Below are 20322 nucleotides of genomic sequence, written 5' to 3' on the forward strand. Positions count from 1 at the left end.
TCCTCCCTTCCCCCCAGCTAGCCCTGAATAATTTATCTCTGACTTGTTCCAAATCACAGCACAGCTCAAAGTGGAGGGCCCCAAACTGGAACGTACCTCCTCTAATGTCTCCTCTCACCAACTGCTGGCATGTTAATTAATGACATTTCTGAGAACTGGCTGGACACCCTAGGGGGACCCTGCTTGGTTTGGTCATTTATACTCAAAACTGGAGACCTTCTCCCAGTCTGGCTCCTAAGGACTTCAGGTCAATTAATTTACTTCCTTTGGTTAAAAAGAAGGATTTTTGTTTGTATGTCTGGCCCCGGTATCAGAAACCTCCAGGGGACGGGTAATTCCTTCGGTTCCTAATAAGACCGAGAAATTTCAAAAGCACAGTGACTTCTGTAATGGTACCACTACTCCAGAGCTATTTTTTAACTTAAAAAAGAAAAAAAAGCATGCCATTAAACCAGAAAGGGTAAAATATGGGATGTGAAACCTGAAACAAGGGAAAATAAGACATGAAGCCTTCATTTTTGAGGCCTAATCCTGTTCTATTCGACAGCCTTACCGTATCACTGATACGGCATGAAAATGTTCTTATTCAAGTTACACTTGACTGAAAGCTCAGAGGGACAGTTCACCTGTTACCATCTGGTGTGATGGTTTTACAGTGGGTCAGTTCTGCTAAACCAGAATTTGGCACCCCTCACACCATAGAGCTGCTGTGCAGGATGGCTCATGAGAGAAACCTGTGTGGCATTTGGGCGGAGGAAATAAAGCAGGAACAGCTACGCTCTGAAGCATCATCCCCGGCTACAGTGGGAAGAAACGGACATTGAGGTATCGGCGAACCGAGGGTGGCCTCACTCGTCTGTGCTCCATAGCCGGCTCTCCTTCATAAATGTCCTCCTTCGTAACTGCCAGCCGCCCTGACATCAAGGACCCTGAACAGAAGCATCTCAGTTAACTAAAAGGCGGCAGCGAGGAAGAGTCAACAGCCTTCCGCAGAGGTCTGCACCTGTCCCCTCTGCAATGCCGCTCTCGCACGTGGCCCCCCCTGGCATCCTGTGAACTCTGACTTATAAGCCACAGCGGGGCTGGCTCATGGCTCCTTTCCGGTCTTGTGTGGACTTTTTACTTCTTGGGTCCTGCTGCAATGGTGTAGGTCCAAATCCGGTAACAACTTCCTTAGGCCCAAACACTCATAGTTGCCTGCTTCCCTACTGGATAAATCCTGATTCACATACACACACACAAATCAAACACTCTGAGTAATGGGTTCAAAAGAATTATATCTAATGTGGCAACGATCTATGTAACTTCTTGTATTTAGGTTGAAAAATAAAACAGAGAAAACTGCAGGAATAAAGAATGAGTAAAAAATCTGGATTAAAGGCCATGACATAATCCTAAGGATTCTGGACAATAAATCCATCATGACCCAGGTTCTAACAGTATGTTAAACAAGAAAAATATAGCATGATGTCATTCTTTTTTTTTTTTTTCCAACGTTTTTATTTATTTTTGGGACAGAGAGAGACAGAGCATGAACGGGGGAGGGGCAGAGAGAGAGGGAGACACAGAATCGGAAACAGGCTCCAGGCTCTGAGCCGTCAGCCCAGAGCCCGATGCGGGGCTCGAACTCATGGACCGTGAGATCGTGACCTGGCTGAAGTCGGACGCTTAACCAACTGCGCCACCCAGGCGCCCCAACAAGTTCTTTTTTTATATCCCTAAATAGATAATTCAATGAGGTTTTAGAACTGTAACTAAAAATACCAAACAATAAAGATTCCCATTTTGGAGCAGATAAGTTATTATTTTTTTTTTCAACATTTATTTATTTTTGGGACAGAGAGAGACAGAGCATGAACGGGGGAAGGGCAGAGAGAGAGGGAGGCACAGAATCGGAAACAGGCTCCAGGCTCTGAGCCGTCAGCCCAGAGCCCGACGCGGGGCTCGAACTCATGGACCGCAAGATCGTGACCTGGCTGAAGTCGGACGCTTAACCGACTGCGCCACCCAGGCGCCCCATAGCATGATGTCATTCTTTAAAAATGAATGCAAATGTCCGTATCGTGAGAGCAAAACTGTTCTCTGTATTTTACACTGGTAAGACAACATCTGGGATTCGGTATTAAATTCTAACATATTTTGGGGCGCCCGGCTGGCCCAGTCGGTGAAGCATCCAACTCCTGATTTCAGCTCAGGTCATGGTCTTACAGTTCATGAGTTCGAGCCCCACACTGAGCTCTGTGCTGACAGTCTGGATGGAGCTTGCTCTGGATTCTCTGTCTCCCTTTCTCTCTGCCCCTCTCCCGCTCACCGTCTCCCACTCTCAAAAAATAAACATTAAAAATATTCTAACATATTTTAAGAGGAAGTAATGTGCTCTGAAATCAGGAAGTCTGGAAAAGAAAAGCACAATGAAGAAAGGCTTCGGGAACGTTAGGGAAATGAGGTCTATGTATTTGTGGCTCCAGGGAAGAGAGCTAGGATCAAGGGGACAAAACTTACATAAACATAGTGAAAAGCACGGTCACAGCAAATCAGCACAGGGGACGGAGGTCTCCTGCAAGCGGGCAAAGCTGGACTACAAGTCCACCACAGCGCATTTAACCTCGTAAAATTCCATGAATTTAGAGGTCGCCTGGGGCTTGGCGAGGGGGAATAAGGGGTCCCTGCTGATGCGGACAAAGCTCCTATTTAGAACGATGGAAAAGGTCTGGAAGGTGGGGACGGCTGCGCAACACTCTAAGTGTAATCGATGCCACTAATCTGTACGCTGAAAATTGTTAAAATGGCAAATTTTATGTTCTATATATTTCATCACAATAAAAAAAAAAAACCCAGGCTTCTATTAGTCTATGTGAGAGATGCAAAAAAAAATTTAACATCTGAGTCAATAAAAGAGGACTCCGTTACCGATGTGGTAAAGGCATTTCTTTTGGCTGGGAAGAATGTATTGTACCACAAAGGGGTTTTCCGCAAGCAAATGCTGCAGGGACCCAGTGTTTCTGCAGGGGCGCCTGGGTGGCTCAGTGGGCAAGCGTCCGACTTCGGCTCGGGTCATGATCTCGCGGTTCGTGAGTTCAAGCCCCGTATCCGGCTCTGTGCTGACCGCTCAGAGCCTGGAGTCTGCTTCGGATTCTGTGTCTCCCTCTCTCTCTGCCCCTGCCCCACTCATGCTCAGTTTCTCTCTCAAAAATAAATCAACATTAAAAAAATAAATAAATAAAGACACATAAAAGCCAAAAGCAATTGTGCATTCTTTGGCAATGCCAGTCAATCAAACCAGAGGGGTTCCTGAGGGGAAGAAACAGTATACAAAGAAAGCGCATTTGTAAATGTCCCCATATTATCATGATGATAAATGTCCTTAGTGATGATGAAATGGGGCACACAGTTTAGAATAAAGTCCTCTTTCATCTACCCATAACACAGAGACATACAAATTTACAAGTACAGGGGCCAAAAACACCCAATTTAATACATAAGTGGGAAAGAAGTATCTAGAAACCTGGGACAACACTGGGGAAACTTCATGCCCTTGTTCATACATGTGGGCTGCTGAATTCTGACAGGTTAGGAAGCTATCCATGAGAGACCTACAACCAGAAAGTCTGCTGTAGGGGGTTTCTTTATGGCGGGGGGAGGCGTTGCCCAACAGATCTGAGGGTTGTGACTTCAAGCCCTATGTTGGGCATGCACCCTACCTTAAAATTAAAAAAATTTTTTACACTTGTTGGGATGAGCACTGGGTGTTATACACAGGGGATGAATCGCTGGAACCTACTCCTGAAATCATTATAGCACTATATGCTAACTAACTTGGATGTAAATTAAATAAATAAAATTAAAAGATTTAAAAAAAATTTTTAAATTATTATTATTTTAAGTGTATTTATTTATTTTGAGAGAGACAGAGACAGTGTGGATGGGGGAGGGGCAGAGAGAGAAAGAGATAGAGAAAAAACCCCAAGCACCCACAAAGCTTCAAGATCATGATCTGAGCCAAAACCAAGAGTTGGTCACTGAACCAACTGCACCACCCAGGCGCACCCCCAAAAAATACTGTTTAAAATTCACTGTAAGATTTAAGATTTCTTTGCTGTTTTCTACTCTCCCACCAAAAAGCATATATATATATTTTTAAAGATTTCATTTTTAAGTAATCTCTATACCCAACATGGGGCTTGATTGAACTCACAACTCCAAATTCAAGAGGCACAAAAAAGCATATTTCTTAAAAGTGAATGAATGAAAAAAGATGTGCCATACTAATACTAATTGAAAGTAATCTTTATAAAAAGAATAGTTATTAGAAAAACTACCCGATTTGAAAAAATTATTTTAAGCCTATTAATTCTTTGAGAGACAGAGAGAGAGAGAGAGAGAGAGAGAGAGAGAGAGAGAGAAAATCCCAAGTAGGCTCTATGCTGTCAGTACAGAGCCCGATGCAGGGTTCAAACTCATGAACCATAAGATCATGACCTGAGCTGAAATCAAGAGCTGGATGCCCACCCAACTGAGCCATCCAGGCACCCCCCCCAGGAATTTTTATTAAGCTACAAGACACTGTGGTTCCGGCATCATGACAGACACCTGGATGGATGGAACAGAAGAAAGAGTTCTGAAATAAATTACACACAGAGGGGTAATGGATTTTCAACAATGGTACTTCAGCTAAGAACAGTCTTTCCAACAAATGAGGTTGGAAGTGGACATCCGCGTACAGGAGGAAAAACAAAACCTTTGATATATCCCTCACATTAGATTAACAAATGAATCAAAGTAGATCACACACCTAAATGTAACGCTTAGAAGAAAGTCTTTGTGATCTTGAGTCAGTCAAAGGTTTCTTAGCTATGACACCAAAAATGCAATCCATGCATTAAAAAAATTGATAATTTGGACTTCATCAAAAGCAAACGTCTGCTCTTCAAAAGACATTGTTAGAGAAAAGACAAACCAGACTTGGAAAAAAAATATTTGCAAACCAGATACCTGATAAAGGATATGCATTCAAAATTTACCAAAAACTCTCAAAATTCAGTAAGAAAACAAAACACCACAATCAAAAAGGGGCTAAAGATTTCAACAGATGCTTAACAAAAGATACACCAAGGGCACAGAAGATGAAAAGATGTTCACCATCATTAGTCATTAGGAAATGCAAATGAAAACCACAGTGAGATACTAACCCATACCTACTTGAAGGGCTGAACTTTAAGAAAAAAACTGACAATATCACATGTTGGCAAAGATGTGCAGGAAGTGGAAGTCTCAAACTCCACTAGCAGAACTGTTTCATTAAAAATACATAAATAAAAATAAATACACACCCCTACTGTATAATTAGTCATTCGATTCTTGGTGTATTCTCCCAAGAAACATGAAACTGTATGCCCATACAAATACTTGCAGTGAACACAGAAGCTTTCATTGTAATAGCCCCGAACTGGAAACCACCAACAGGTGAATGGCTAAGCACAGAGTTATACTCATATAGTGGAATCCCATTTGGTACTAAAAAGGGATACGCTACTGATACATACAATGACAAGGAATGATTCCTTAAGGAAAGAAGCCAGGCCCCCCCAAAAGGATACACTGTAGGACTCTGCACAAAATTCGAGAAAAAAAACAGACTCATCTAGAACAACAGAAGAGAGATCAGTAGTTGCCTGGGGATGTAGGGGGCAGGAGGGAGGGAGGTGGGGCAGGGAGGGGTGGGAAGATTATACGTGGGCACACAAGGAAACTTTTGGGGGCAACATATACCCCTCATCTTGACCAAGGTGATGGTTTTAGGTTTTAGAAGTGTACACGTAGGTCAAAACTTACCAAATTAATCACATTTAAGCATGCTCAATTTAAAGCTCAAAATAAAGCTGTTATAAAAAATAAATAAAATTGACAGCTTTTTTGGGCAATGTCGTTAAAACTTTGGGCAAAGTCCTTTCAACCAAGCGAAGGCAAGATTCTAGTCCATGAGGAGCGTCCACGATGAGGTGCCTTTGTATGTGTATGTGCCACTGCGGGGGGTAGGGGGAACCCAAGAAACAAGAAATTCTTCCTTTTACAAAATGCAAATGGCAGGGAGGGGTTCATCCATTCACACCCTTCGAGCCCAGTCCTGATGGAATCTGTTTCTTTCCTTATCGCTCAAGTAGAAAGTGATTACTCCCCTCTGTGAATCACTCCAACACTTAAGTTAATTTTCAGATATCAGCTCAGTGCATTTCTCCAACCGCCCATCACACATTTATTAAATGACGCATCTAGGCCAGATTCACAGAGGCCTGGTGCTGGAAATACAAATGTGAGCTGGGCGTAGTTCTTTACCGGCAAAAGCCTCGTAGTTTACTGGCAGAAGACTTGGACAATAACACACTGTAACATGTCCACAAACGTTTAAAAGCACAACAGGAACCTGGAGAAAGAAATTGGTGTTGTCAGACGCGTGGTCTTGTGCTGTAGCGACTGGTTCGGGACCCCGTTTTCTTCTAGACCAACGCTCCCCAAGAACAAGGGACCGTGACTTACTCACTTGAATCATCCACTCAATCACCCAGCACAGGACCTGACACGAGAGTTTTCACACTTGTGTATTTGTTTGAACGAACGGAAATTTCACTTCATAGGCATCCGCTCTTTGACTGGAAGGCAGGGCCACCATGTTGCCAACTTGTCGGTTGAGTCCCAACCTTTATCCATTTTGTCATCCGAAGCAAGTCATTTGAGGGGAGATGAAACACTGAAATCTAGGTTCCCCCAAATCCCAAAGGAAGGGCTCATACCCATTCTGTCAGCGAAGAAAACAAGGAGGAGGTAGGGGTGGGGTGGATGGGGCTCGGTCAGCGAAGTCTGGGGCACAAGAGTCACACGGTGAATCAAGGTCCCACCGAGGGTCTAAAGCAGGCCCTGGCGGCCGTGTTGTGACCATCAGGTATTCCCCTGCCCCGAGAGCACACATCTGATCTCTAGAGGAATCCCACCAGTCTCACTGTGAAAGCAATTTCTAGGGATTATACGTGGGACTTTCCGCTTTTCCAAAAGATCACGAACCCTTTATCTGCACTCAGTTTCTGAAGGGGCAGAGAGGTGGAACAGATATGCAATTATGAAGTTTCAGTTAAGATAAAACTAGCACAAAACGGAAAAGTCTCAAACTACAACCAAAAGATTTGGCCTAAACACCAGGCAAAAATCCTTCGCCGTTTCCAGACGGCGCAATTGAGCCCGAGAAGAATTTTCCACTCAATCTTCAAGACGAGGTCGATTTGCTTCTTGTACTTACGTGTCTAGAAACCACAGGTCTCAGAAGAGACATGCAGTAGAAATTTATTTGGACTTGTCTGGACCCACCAGCCTGACAGCTCCAAGGGACAACAGGTAGGGATGGGGCTCTTACCTGTAGATGGGGTCCTGCATCACCAGCATCTTGCTTTCATCCCACGTCCACTCCTTTTTCTGCAATAAAAGAAGCTGTAAATGAATAAGTTAGGCTTGTCCTCCGCTACAGAACCAGGGCAGACATTGAGCTACTGACGCCTACGCAAACGCATGCACTTGCTCCTGGCCTGACTTCTTCTAAGAGGCCTGGCGCCCAGGGCTCCAGAGGCCAAATGGAAAACATCGTGTCTGGTCTGAGCGGTTTCCTTCCAACACTTTAAGGAGACTGTCTCTCCGGGGCACAGGAGGCAGGTGGGAGCCAAGGCCACCCCAGGGGGCCGCAAGCAGACTCTAAATCAAAATTTCATGGAGAAATCGCCAAGGGGAAAAAAAAAGATGATATATCACGCCAGAGGAGTGGGAGAAGCAGGAGGAACAAAAGGGAGAAAGAGGGGCACCCGGGGGCTCAGACGGTTAAGCCTCTGACTCTTGGTTTGGGCTCAGCTCATAATCTCATGGGACGTGACTTTGAGCCCTGCCTCTGGCTCTGCACTGACAGTGTGGAGCCTGCTTAGGATTCTCTCTCTCTCTCTCTCTCTCTCTCTCTCTCTCTCTCTCTCTCTCTCTCTCTCCCCCTCCCTCCCTCCCTCCCTCCCCTGCTCACTCACTCACTCTCTCAAAATAAATATTTTTTTAAAAAGGGAGAAGGGGGCAGAGCTGTGAATGGTGCTGTCAAAAGCAAAGGAAGTGTAATTCTCACCCTCCCTTCCTCAAAGGGGGCAAAGCTGGATACAGGCCTGGAGAGTTAACTAGCGCATTTGTAGTCACCCAAGAGGACCGTTGTGCTGGCTGGGAACCTAACTCACGGTGAACACAAAGGACACCCCTGAGCAGCTGGGGACGAGGACGCGATGGGGGCGAGGGCTAGGGCAGAGGACTCAGGGGCGGTTCCAGAGGCCCCAGATGCTTGATGAGGGGAGGAGCACCCCCACCTCCCAGGTCCCCAGGTGCAGGGACAGGGGCTCCTGCTGCACCTTCACTGGCCTCTGCCGCAGGGGCAGTGCTGCCCAGGACAACCTGGGAGTCTCACAGTCCTCTCTCCGTCGATGGGGATCAAGCAGAGTGAAAGGCAAGCAAGTGTGTGTTGGATTAATCACCGTGGAACAAGCACCGTCAGCTCTGGGGGTTTGTCGGAGAGCACAGGGCAGTGGCTCTCAAAGCGCTGGGGGTGTGAAGACAGAGGCCTCCCCCGGGGCCGGGGGGGGGGACTATATTCAGGCCCCTTCGGCCTGAAGCATTTCTCCAGCGTGAACACTCAAACACAACCCCGTACGCACCTGGCAGGTGTATGTACGTGCGCGCGCGTGCATGCACACACACGCCATTTCACCCCCAAACTCTTATTCAATACCAATCCAACCCACAGAGGTGGCTTTTCGACGGGCTTACAAGCATTAGGTATCAAACACTGTTTTACAGACAAGGAAACTCAGCTTCAAGAATTAACTGTTTTGGGGGGACACTCGGATGGCTCAACCGGTTAAATCTCTAAGCGTTGATTTGGGCTCAGGTTCTGATCTCGCGGTTCGTGGGTTCAAGCCCCGCATCGGGCTTTGCGCCGACAGTGCAGAGCCCGCTTGGGATACCCTCTCCCTCCCTCTCTCTGCTGCTCCCCAACTCTCTCCCTCAAAAATAAATAAATAAACTTTAAAAAAAGCAAAAAAAGAATTAACTATTTGTTTTCAAAAGTTACCTTCCTGTAACTGCTACTCATTGCCCTGCAAGATTTTAATACAGGAATGGCCCATTTGGAGCAAATCCAGAAAGAAGGAGAGTACATCTTTTTCTAAATAGGAACTCTCTAGATGCGTACAGACACAGCCAATGCAGACTCTCTTCTTTAAACTAAATCACCCCAGGCTTTGTCAACATTCCTCAGCAGACAAGTCTTCTGGATTTCTCACTACCCTAGCTGACCTTCTTTGTACCCCTCTTAAAAAAATTTTTTTTAAAATATTTATTCTTGAGAGAGAGACACAGAGGGCGAGCCAGGGAGGGGCAGAGAGAGAGGGAGACACAGAATCCGAAGCGGGCTCCGGGCTCCAAGCTGCCAGCACAGAGCCCGACGCGGGCCTCAAACTCACAAAATGTGAGATCACGACCTGAGTCCACGTGGGATGCTAAACCAACTGAGCCATCCAGGTGCCCCCTTCGTACCCACTGTATTTGCCAATGCCCCCCTCAACACCTGCTACTCTGGCCTGAATCCCTTCCTGATTTACATGTGGTCTAATCTGCAGACACACATTCCTATCTCTGTTCTGGCTGTGATACTGCTCTTAACCCAGCAAGGATCGGTTGATAGTATTTTTAGCCGCCTCCTACCCTTCCTGGCACATGTTAGGCCAGTTTCCAACGGACACACTGAGAGTTCTCAGAGGCAAAGTAACTCATAATTTGGATGCCTGTATTTACTTATTTATTCATTCATTCATTCATTCATTTATGAGAGAATGAGAGAGAGTGCGCGTGGGCAAGCACAAGTAGGGGTGGGGCAGAGAGAGAGGGAGACACAGAATCTGAAGCAGCCTCCAGGCTCCAAGCTGTCAGCACAGAGCCCGACTCAGGGCTCAAACTCACAAGCCGTGAGATCATGACCTGAGCTGAAGGCAGAAACTCAACCGACTGAGTCCCCTGGGTGCCCCATGGATGCCTATTTTAAACACACACTATAAACGTTCACCACAGGAATTCTTTACACAGCAAAATATAAGGTTTCAAATACGGCTTGATGTGGGGGCAAAAGCATAATAGAAATATTAAGTAATCAAATATTAAGTTAAGCCACATCTATATTTAGGACCACATGTCCTGCCGGAGGTTAATTTAATTCATGTCTGGAAAGCACCACCTCTCTGCTGCTAAGCCTGTTTATTTACATCTGATGTCGGGAGTTGCAGGCTTTAGTTCTAACATTTCCATTTGGTTCTGCTTTCTTCTACGTCTTTGCTGAGACTTTCCACTTCTTCTGTGTCAAGAGCGTAACTGCTCATGGAAGTATTTTTACCACGGCTGCCTTAACGTCTCTGTCAGATCATCTAACATCTGTCCTCTCGGTATTGGCATCTCTTGACTATCTTTTGTTTGTTCAAGTTGAGATTTTCCTCATTTGTGGTGTGGCAAGTGATTTTCAATGGAAACCTGGACATTTCAGAAAACACTTTTTTTTTAAGTTTATTTGGGGGAGGGCAGAGAGAGTGGTAGTTTTACTGTCTTCAGAAACTCACATGCCTCTCGCTTCTATCTGAAAGCATTTTTTTTTTTTAATGCTTAGAAATAAGGTCTTGGGAGTCTTGGTAGCTACATGTAGGAATTTTCAGTTTTGTTTACCCGCTGGCTGTAGTCTCCAAGATGCCCCAGAAAAGGAAGACATTTCAAGTCCAGATGGGAGTGGAGAGGAGAGAGGAGAAGAGCAGAGGAAGGGAGAGGGGTGCGTCCCTGAGGCTGTCAACACCTCTTCGAGGCAGGGTGTGCCACCATCAGCCCAGGAGGACCAGCAGGACGGAACGAGCTGGTCTTCAGCCTCCTTCAGCCTGAGGCCCAGGCTCAGGCGGGCCTCACTGGCACCATTCAGAGTCCAAGCAGGTACGGCAGGGAGGCCCATAAGCGAGGCCCAGGGAGGCAAAGATCAGCCCCTCACCAGCTCCATAAATATAAAGGGATGGGGGGGAGGGGGAATGTTAGCGGAGAGGGAGCACCCTAGGGGCAGCTGTCTGGCCGTCTGCCAGCCCCCCACCCTGTACCTGTACACACGTAACTCCTTTCTCTTGCTGGTTGTCCCCTCTGCACCTGCCAAGGACACTCACAGCACGGTCGAGACCTTCAGGAGGCCCCTGAACTAGGGTTCGCTAACCCATGTCTCTCTATGCCTTCCCTCTGCCATCAGTCTCCCCTCCCCCTTCTCTTCTTCTTATCAATTCCTTACTCCAAGGGAATTAAAAAGTCAACAGGATAGATCAACTTAACGTGAGGGAAGGCTCTGCGTCATATTATTGGCTAGTCAGAATTTTCTGGAGTTAAGAAGTTGTCGTTGCAAGGATGTGCCCTACCGATCTTCCATTACAGGGAGTTTAACCAAGATCCCAGGGGTGGCATTCTGAAGCCCGTCCTCTTGCTTCTTTGAGGGGCCCTGCTTCCGGGATGCTCCCGGCCCATCAGGGGTGCTCAGGGGTGCACAGGGCAGGCCCGTTTCTGGGAGACACAGGAGTCCTCCCACATGGGACTTTGCCTTCACAATCTCCTGACAGTCTTGCCAAACCTTCCTCAGAGCACACCGCCATCTACGAGACTTTCATCCACCCTTCCTTCCTTCCTTGCTCTCTCCTCCCCTTGGAATCAGACCCACTCAGAAATGGGATAGCTACCAGCCTCTCCCAGGGCCTCCCCCATTTTCTCTCACAGGAATTCAATCCTGTCTTGGCATGTGCTTTTTGGAGGACCTAGAATAACACAAAGTGAGAAAAATACAGGAAAGTCATTTTATGACCGCTTCATTTTCTATCCTCGCAAGAAATTCTCCAGTTGATACGGGAGAGAAGTCTTCCTTTCATTTAACGATGTTTATATAATGCTTCCTTTGCGTTATCAAAATTGATCTCAACCTTAAAAGATAAACACTAAGCCTCGGAGATGGTAACTTACTTCCATCTGAGTTCACCTAGTCCAGTGGTAATTGAACCCAACTCGTATACCCTCCACGACCCATGTTCTCCTTGCTACTCCAAGTGATGGAATCAAAGAACGTCCCTCTCTGTCACCTACAAATGGTAAAGGGCTTACAGGGTATGTTCCTATAAGACCACTGAATGGGGTAAGCACGTCCTGTATCTAGTGGGTGCAAATGGCCAGTCCTCTACGGAAAGTTACAGCCATTTTGACGTTCCAAAATCTCCCGGCAAGGAATATTACCTGGGAACTAGGTCAGACGTAGGTCTGCCTTGAAGGGCCAAAACCACAAAAGAGAGTTAGGGATAATCATCATAGCTGTTCTGTCTCCCTTTGGAGCCCAGAAATGCATATGGCATCTCTGAAGCTCTTCCCCAAAAGTGGAGGAAGGATTTGTATCGAGATTTATTTCCTACCCTTACTGGAAATTACCAGTAGGCACATTGCAAAGTCTGTAAGCTTTACCATTATTCATGTTCCTGGCAGCAATGGGGATTTCTCAAAAAACAAAAACAAAAACAAAACAAAAAAATCAAAGAGCCCAAAGCATAACCTTGCAAAAGTCTCATTAACTCAGCTTGACAAGTTCTCCGTGCTTCCAGAGGGAACAGGATTAGTCTGAAAATATAGCTATCACTCATCTTCTGGCATAACCTATGGATATTGGATATAGAAAACACATTTCAAAACTGAAGTGCTTGCTAGTAAATTCTCACACAATGTACGCAATTCCTAATGTGCATGTTTTAAAGTTAGCAGAAAATAAAGAAGGCCTGGAAACATAACAGGGTAGAAAGAAGACCAGACCAAGCTTAGTCCTGGCTCCATCAGTAACTATGTACCCTAGTTATCTCTGGGTAACCCTAGGACAGTCACTGTGCCTCTCTTGTTGATTTGCTTACTCATCCACCAGGGGATCAGATCAGACCATTTCTGAAGTTCTTTCTCCTAAATCCTGCTTCTATAATTCTAAGCGCCTCCTTTTCTCACTCAATTAGATTTGAGTTCTGTGTTTCCATGACAGCGAATGCTTCTCTTCGGACAGGGAACCAGTTTTCCCGCAATGTAATAGGCCAGTTGACAGAGTACAGGCTAGAAGTTAAAGACCCTGGATTAATTAGTGATGCATTTTCTATGGAGTGGCTTTTCTCCAAGAAGCCTGAAGAGGTAAGTGCACACACGGGAACATGATACTGGGAACAATCTACTTATCTGAGCAAGACCTGGTTCAAATCTTGACTTCACCTCTGATGGGATGTGAGGTCTTGGGTAAGTTGCTACACCTTCTTTCACAAAGAACGGTATGTACCTCAGAGGACGATGGTGACCATTTCCTAAGTAATACAGTGCATCAAACAGCCCTGGCAAATGGCAGGTGCTCAGTATCAGTGTTAGCCATTACTGTTAGCTCGTCTCATTACCATCTTAGAGTGTCATTACTTTCACGAATTTGCTCCCTCTCGTCTGCTACCTTCCCAAACAGATGAAACGGGATTAGAGAGAAGACAGGGTCCCTGCCCCTAAAGGCTCACAGCCCATGGGGGAAAGATATAAATCACCATCATGCAATTGTGTAGGAGCTATAGACCTACGTATACAGATAGTGCCATTAAAAATAATTTTGCTGGAAAGGGTCTGTGTCTAGTACCCTTACAGATCCTATTCAGTTCCTTGAATATGGTAGACATACAATGAACATTTGTTAATGAGAACGATGGAGCCTTTCTAGGATGTTGCCTTAGGAGATCCCAACTAAGTTATTGGTTTAGAAGAGAAACCACATGAAACTGAGGCCCTTCAGGTCCTTTTGTAGAAAAATCCTTTGGACGAAGTTCAAGACTAATTCTTCTTATTGAGAAGTCCACTCCCTAGCAAAGAGTGCTATAGTGGGATTCCGGGATTGTAATGAGTAATCATTATTATATACACAGCAAAACCAATTACTTGGGTTTGGCTGGGAGTTGAGGAAAATGTACTGATTGGAAGATGACAAAGCCACTTAATAGTGGGGTTCACACCACAAATATAAACCAAGAGTCACAGCAATTTGAGATTCATTATCTGCCGGCATCGGTTCAAGACGGCAGCCTTTTTTAGACACTTGCGAATATAACCAAAAAGATACATATTTTTTTTATGTCCCAGGGAGAGATAATCGCAAAATATTTGGCTACCGCCTACACTAGAATCAAGCACCACAGACCAGAGTCACTGAGCAAGTCCGACTCATAATACCACCGACGTTAGTGACTTCCACGGAGGCCTTTCTGAGCTTGGGGAAGGCTCTTGTCTCTGCTTCTTCAAACGGGCAAATTGAGAGGAGGAGGAAGAGGGAGGGGAAGGTGATGGCCCAAAGTAACAAACGAGGCTTCATTTGATCCAACTGCTAAGTGTTTAGCTCCTCCTGATTTGAGGATATCACCACACACAAATCCTGTTCCCTCATCCAGCAAGCCGACAGCCATAATAACTGAAAACACACCACATGCACCAGGCCCCCAAGTAAGTGCTGAGCTTACAACAGTGGCCCCTGCCCTTGGAAAGTTCCTGGGAGAACAGAGAATCCCTGTAAACACACTCCTCTCCCCGCCGCCCCCCTGCCAGGATGCATTGCACTGTTCCCCAGGCCCAGACAGGCGGTGGGGCGGGGAAGGGCGGCTGCCTTGGGAAGTGTTTGACCTCAGAGGATCAGGAAGCAACAACACGTAAGCCCGCTTGGCCTCTAGGGTCTACTTCATCCACAGCTCAGTAGGCTTCAAGGACCTAAGTACAGGTGACCCCCACAGACATACGGGAGCGGCCAACAGCACGGTTCCAGAGCTGGTGCAGAATATTCCAGCTGGCGAAGTGAAAGCGGTCACCTAATCGGACTCTCGAGAGTTGAAGCTCAAGACGGCGAAACAACCTGCCCACGGCCACGCAGCGAGGGAGGGAAGAGCCAGGGCTCGGAGCCAGGTCTTCCTTCCTCGGCCAAGGGCTCCTTCCGGCACGCACACGAACCCACGGAAGGTCAGCGTGTTTGCAGGAAGCGGGGGCTATTCGGCATTTGGACGGACCGCTGCAGCGCAGACACGGACTCATCAGTGGAGCACGTCAGGCTGTCCCGACGCGGGTGCCCACGGCTGCACATCGGCCGTGACTTTTTCTGCACATCCGGCTGCCCGGCAAGAGCTCTCGTTCTTAACCCGATGAGGACGGCCATCACCCAAACCTGCAGACCGTCCCATGTCCGGGGAGGCAGGTGTGGCAGGTCTCTACCCAGTCCCTCTCCATTCTAGACACAGACAGGCACACAGACATCGGGGCGGTAGACGGTCCCGGGGGAACGAGACGCCGCAAAGGCTGATGGCTGTTAGCGTGCACACAGTCTGTCCGAGGCGGCACGCGCAGTCACTGTGCTTACAGGCAGCATCTGACTCACAACCACCGCCTGGAACAGACACCAGGCAGGGGCGGAGGAAACAGGTCGGGAGGCTTCCCTTCCTTCCCGAGCCTGGCATCAGAAGAATCGGATCGAGGGAAGGCCTGTTAGATCACCTCTTCCCTAGGCCAGCTGCAGGGGGGACCTGCACTAGCAATTACCAGGGATGGAGTTCCGAAATGAGTCGCAAGGCCCCACGGGCTCCCCAGGGGAGACGCTTCCCCGGCTCAGCTTGCATCACCCAGTGGAAGGGGGCCGGCGTCTCTGCCAGGTGACATTCCGCACACAGGTGTCCTTGTGTGTGGCGTGATCTCGGGCCAAATATCTAAGGCTCTTTGACATCACTTTTTCCCCAGGTAGAGTGGGGGTGATGCTGCATGTGGTACAGGACACGGAAGGGGCACAGCGAGATGACAGTAAGACCGTCCCCGAAGGGCAAAACCGCAAAGTGCCATCATAATGGATCAAATCAGAGGTGTTTGAAGTTACCCGAAAGGGACAGACAGAAGAGGCCCCAGGACAGCAGGCCTTGAAGCAGAACCTAACGGAAAGTAAAGGTGATGTCAGCCAGAAGTGTGCGTGCATGGCAGGGGGCGGGGGGGGGGGTGCCAGGAAGGTACCAAAGTCAGTGATGAGCCTGTGGAACAGACCCTCGGACAGCATGCGCCCGAAAAGGCCCCTCCCAACATCCTGGGGACCTGGGGACCACGGAGCCAGGGACCAGGAAACGTCCCCGCCACACAGTTAGCGGACTCCCTCCGCGTCACGCTTGCCGGACCACCTCGGGCAATCTGCCTTCTCACATCACTTGCCCCCCCATGGAGAAAAACCGAGATTTGCAGGCTCGTCGGGCTAACGTGAGTGTAGCTGGTCCGGGAAACCGCTCGACGTCTCAGAGCGAATAAAGGAAGCGGTGGGCTGGTCCACCCATCAGCCTCTTTTGACCTCTGTCAAGTACAAGTCAGCGTCCGGTCAGGCTCCTAACCTCGAAAAGTGAGGAGAGTCTCGGACTTGGAAAGGCCGACCGCCTGGCGCCCGGCCGGATGGCGGTTCGGGGAGGACACGGCGCGCGTGGCTGCCTTCCCCAGGCGACCGGGTGCCGTGGATGGTGATCACGTGTCCACGAGACCTTCCCAGCGGGCCTGACGAAGGGATGGATGGAACGGGCGGGAAGGCATCTTGTGATGTGGAAAGTGCCCTCAATCACAACCGTCGCCTCGTCAGGTAGGACCTGAGGGCGCTGAGCCATAGGTTCCTGCCCCCCCCCAACACCCCCCCTCCCCCCACACACACGAAGGGCCGAGCAAAGCTCTAGGACACTCGTGACAAAAGCCAAGCTGGGACTCAGCCCGGCTGCCTGAATCATGAGCTCAGGTGGCACCGACCCACGTTTCTTCCTGAGGGTATCTCTCGCTTTTAAATCCACATGGTTGTCATCCGTGATTTATTTAACTGGGGCCCAGGGACACCACCACCTGATGGGCCTCAGCTTGCTTCAGCCACTCTCCTGCTCAGGGACTCCTAAGAGGACGATATTCTCAAGGCCGTCCCACGGTTAACCACCGTGCACATGTATGTGTGGTGGGGGAAGGGCGGAAAAGAGACCCTTGGAATAAGAACAAGACAAGGACTGTGGCCCCGCTGTGAGGGTTTATAAGGTCAAAAACATCTAAGACGCCATTACAAATTCCCTACCACTTGTGAATTTTTAAGGTGTTCTTTACAAACAGTACCATGTGCTATTTTTTCCTATATACTTCCAACCTCATAGCCATAACACTTTCTTGAACCACCCTTAAAGATATTTAGGGAGCATAAGACAGCAAGTTTTAGTACATGGGAGACCTTTGTAAACTCCAGCTGTCCAGAGAAAAAATGGGCTACCTAAGGAAGCAGTCAAGTCCCCACCACTGTGTGGCATCTGGTCACACGCTGGGTAATGTCTTTGGTGGAGGACACAGAGCAGATTTAAATCCTTGGATTGCCAACACCCTTCCACACCCCTCTCAACCACTCGATTCTCTGAGCTTATGTCACCTACAACCAGGCCCTTGTCTTTACTTCCATATCCCCCAGACTCAAGGCCTGCCTTGATTCCCGTTCGAATTAACAGCATCTTAGGTTTGGAACGAAAGGCAGCTTGAGAGCTCAGGTCATGATCTCACAGCTCGTGAGTTCAAGCCCCCCATCAGGCTCTGTGCTGACAGCTCAGAGCCTGGAGCCTGCTTCCGATTCTGTGTCTCCCTCTCTCTCTCTGCCCCTAACCCACTTGCATTCTGTCTGTCTGTCTCAAAAATAAACAAACATTAAAAAAAATATACGTATAAAACAAAGCTATCATAAATTTAAAAAGTATCAGCAGAGCTCAGAAACAAAGAAACAAGAAGATTCCTCATCTATCCTCAATCAACCAAGCCCCTTTCCGTTTCTTTCTGGAAACATACACTCTACCCTCTGCCAATATGGACACCTAGCTCTTCCCAGGGGTTAGTAACATCATTCTCCCACGGCACGTACAACTAACACAAAAACAGCCACGTGTTGAGGCAACATACACCCACTTGCTTGTCTCAGCCCAGCTCAGAGGAATGCCCCTCGAACGGCTCAGTGCCTCCTCCCTTTCCTCCCGCCTTGGAGACCCTTGGCCCAGCCCCCCGCACACTGAACAGCCGCAGTGGACGGGTCTCGAAGGACTGTTCAAATAGATGGGCTGTAACAGCAGCAACAGAACACACAATGGGGCTGGACGTCACCTCAGGTGGGACTGAGGGTCATTCCTGGGACAGAAGGCGACAGCTGCTAATGGAGCTTCCTCATCCGCTCCCGCCAAACCCTCTTACCCGTCATCACTTGAATTTAAAGTATCTCCTGAGATCAAGACTGCAAGGTACAGTAACAAAAGACAAGGGTGACAGGAGGTGGGCCCTGTCACCCAAGGGACACAGGACTCATGGAGCCAATCGGCTGCCCGGGCCATGGGCCTCAGCCTCACTTCTCTCGACACCATGGCTGGTCCAGGCAGACTGCTCCCCAGATGAGGAAGGATTCTGTCCAGAGAGCGGCCTAGAAGGAAAAGGCGCCCCACGCCTACATTCCCTGCTCCCCTCCTTCCTGCTTTCTGGTTCAGAGTCACTTACCTTTTTCTTCTTCTTCAGAATCACTTTCACGCCATCCACTGAAACCATAATGCTCACCTTCTTCTTCTTGATGTTTTTGGCTTTAAACTCGTACTGCAAGAGAGGAGACAAAGAAGCACGATCCGGTTAGGTCAGGGTATCTGACTCCGGCTAGCCCGTGACCCAGAAAAGAGGGCCACGGATGGGCACAGGGAGACCCGGAGCTTCTTGGGGGCGTAAAAGCAGGTGGGGGAGGGGGGTCTCGGTGTCGGGGCCCAGCCATCAGCAACAACCGAGGGATGGAGGTAATCCATCCTGACGAGATGAAGACAGAGCCCGCTTTCAAAATCTCATCAGAAACCAGAACCTTCCCTCAAAACCTCATTCTGATGTTTCATGACGTTCACTGCCAGGTTTTTCCTGCATCCACCCAAACTCTGGAAACTTGATTCCATCTCCGGTGAAGATGAAGAAGAATTGGCACCTGTCTTCAAATCGGGATTTTTTACATACTAAAAATGTGGAATTCCAAGTTGTTCTAAGTTCAAGTCCCAAATTCCTTTATCTGTAGGTCAGTTTCCAAGTCTACCTATAGCCTTATTGGCCTGAAATAGTCCAGAGCATTCCCCTATGGCTGCTTCAACCACAGCCCCACACCACTGAGGGACGCTGGCCTCACCCTCAACCCCAGACATTTTTCTGTTACATTTGCCCATTCTTCGCCATTTCTTCTGTTTCTGCAGGCATTTGTAATGGCTGGTACAGTTCTGTTTTCCTCACTGAACTTCATTCTGAGCACTTATCCGATTTATTAATACCATTTTCATTTGCTCCCTATCTTGGTAGCACCAACTGGCAAATTCACCTGCCAAGCGAATGAAACATCTGGGCTACAGGTTAATAATAACACGAGACCCAAGGCCAAGACCTGTATTCCAACCCACAGCCCCTCTCCTCTGGGACTTCTTATACTCAGCACCCTCCCCTATCATGCCACCAGCCAAGTTCGGTGAGGCATTCGGCTACCCGCCTGTACATCTAGAGCCTAATTAATTCTAATTAGTGTGGGGATAGAAATTAACCTAACCCATCCTAACACGATGAAAACATAACCTACTTTGAAAATCTCATCAGAAATCCGGAACCTGGGCCATCTGGGTGGCTCGATCTGTTAAGCATCCAACTCAGGTCATTATCTCACAGTTCGTGAGTTTGAGCCCCGCATCGAGCTCTGCATTGACAATGTGGAGCATGCTTGGTGTTCCCCCTCTGTCTGTCTGTCTCTCTCAAAATGAATCAAAAAACTTAAAAAAAAGAAAACAGAAAAAGAAATCCAGAACCTTCCACTCCATTAGCGATGCCTTTAAATACTCTGATTTTAGGGGTGCCTGGATGGCTCAGTCAAACATCTGACTTAGGCTCAGGTCATGATTTCATGGTCCGTGGGTTCGAGCCCTGCGTCGGACTCTGTGCCGACAGCTCGTAATCTGTCTCCCTCTCTCTCTCAAACATAAATAAACATTAAAAAAATTTTTTTTACATACTCTGATTTTAAGGACTCCACTTAGAGCTTCCAACCCTGTGTGCATCCCGTCCCTTCCACTGACATCTGAGCTGACCTCACTCTGTTGCAGTTAGTGCTGATGCCCTCTGGCTGTCTGCTTCTTATAGACAGGG

General features: G+C 47.9%; 1 protein-coding gene across 4 annotated transcripts in view; it reads right to left on the reverse strand.

Moving 5' to 3' along the window:
- CF1H1orf226 (chromosome F1 C1orf226 homolog) overlaps nucleotides 1–20322 on the reverse strand; it is a 283758-nt gene that overhangs the window by 67550 nt on the left and 195886 nt on the right. For 2 of the 4 annotated variants that reach the window (XM_045048984.1, XM_045048982.1), the window contains 2 exons: nucleotides 18667–18759; nucleotides 7403–7476 (listed from right to left, as the gene is read on the reverse strand). In XM_045048984.1, the coding sequence (XP_044904919.1) occupies nucleotides 7403–7476; nucleotides 18667–18759 (167 nt within the window). Of the gene's footprint in view, nucleotides 1–7402; nucleotides 7477–12661; nucleotides 12680–18666; nucleotides 18760–20322 lie in introns of those variants that run through there. The other 2 variants (XM_045048983.1, XM_045048986.1) reach the window with 2 other exon arrangements.

The sequence above is a fragment of the Felis catus genome, chromosome F1 (assembly GCF_018350175.1).
Source record: "Felis catus isolate Fca126 chromosome F1, F.catus_Fca126_mat1.0, whole genome shotgun sequence".
Lineage (NCBI taxonomy): Eukaryota > Metazoa > Chordata > Mammalia > Carnivora > Felidae > Felis > Felis catus.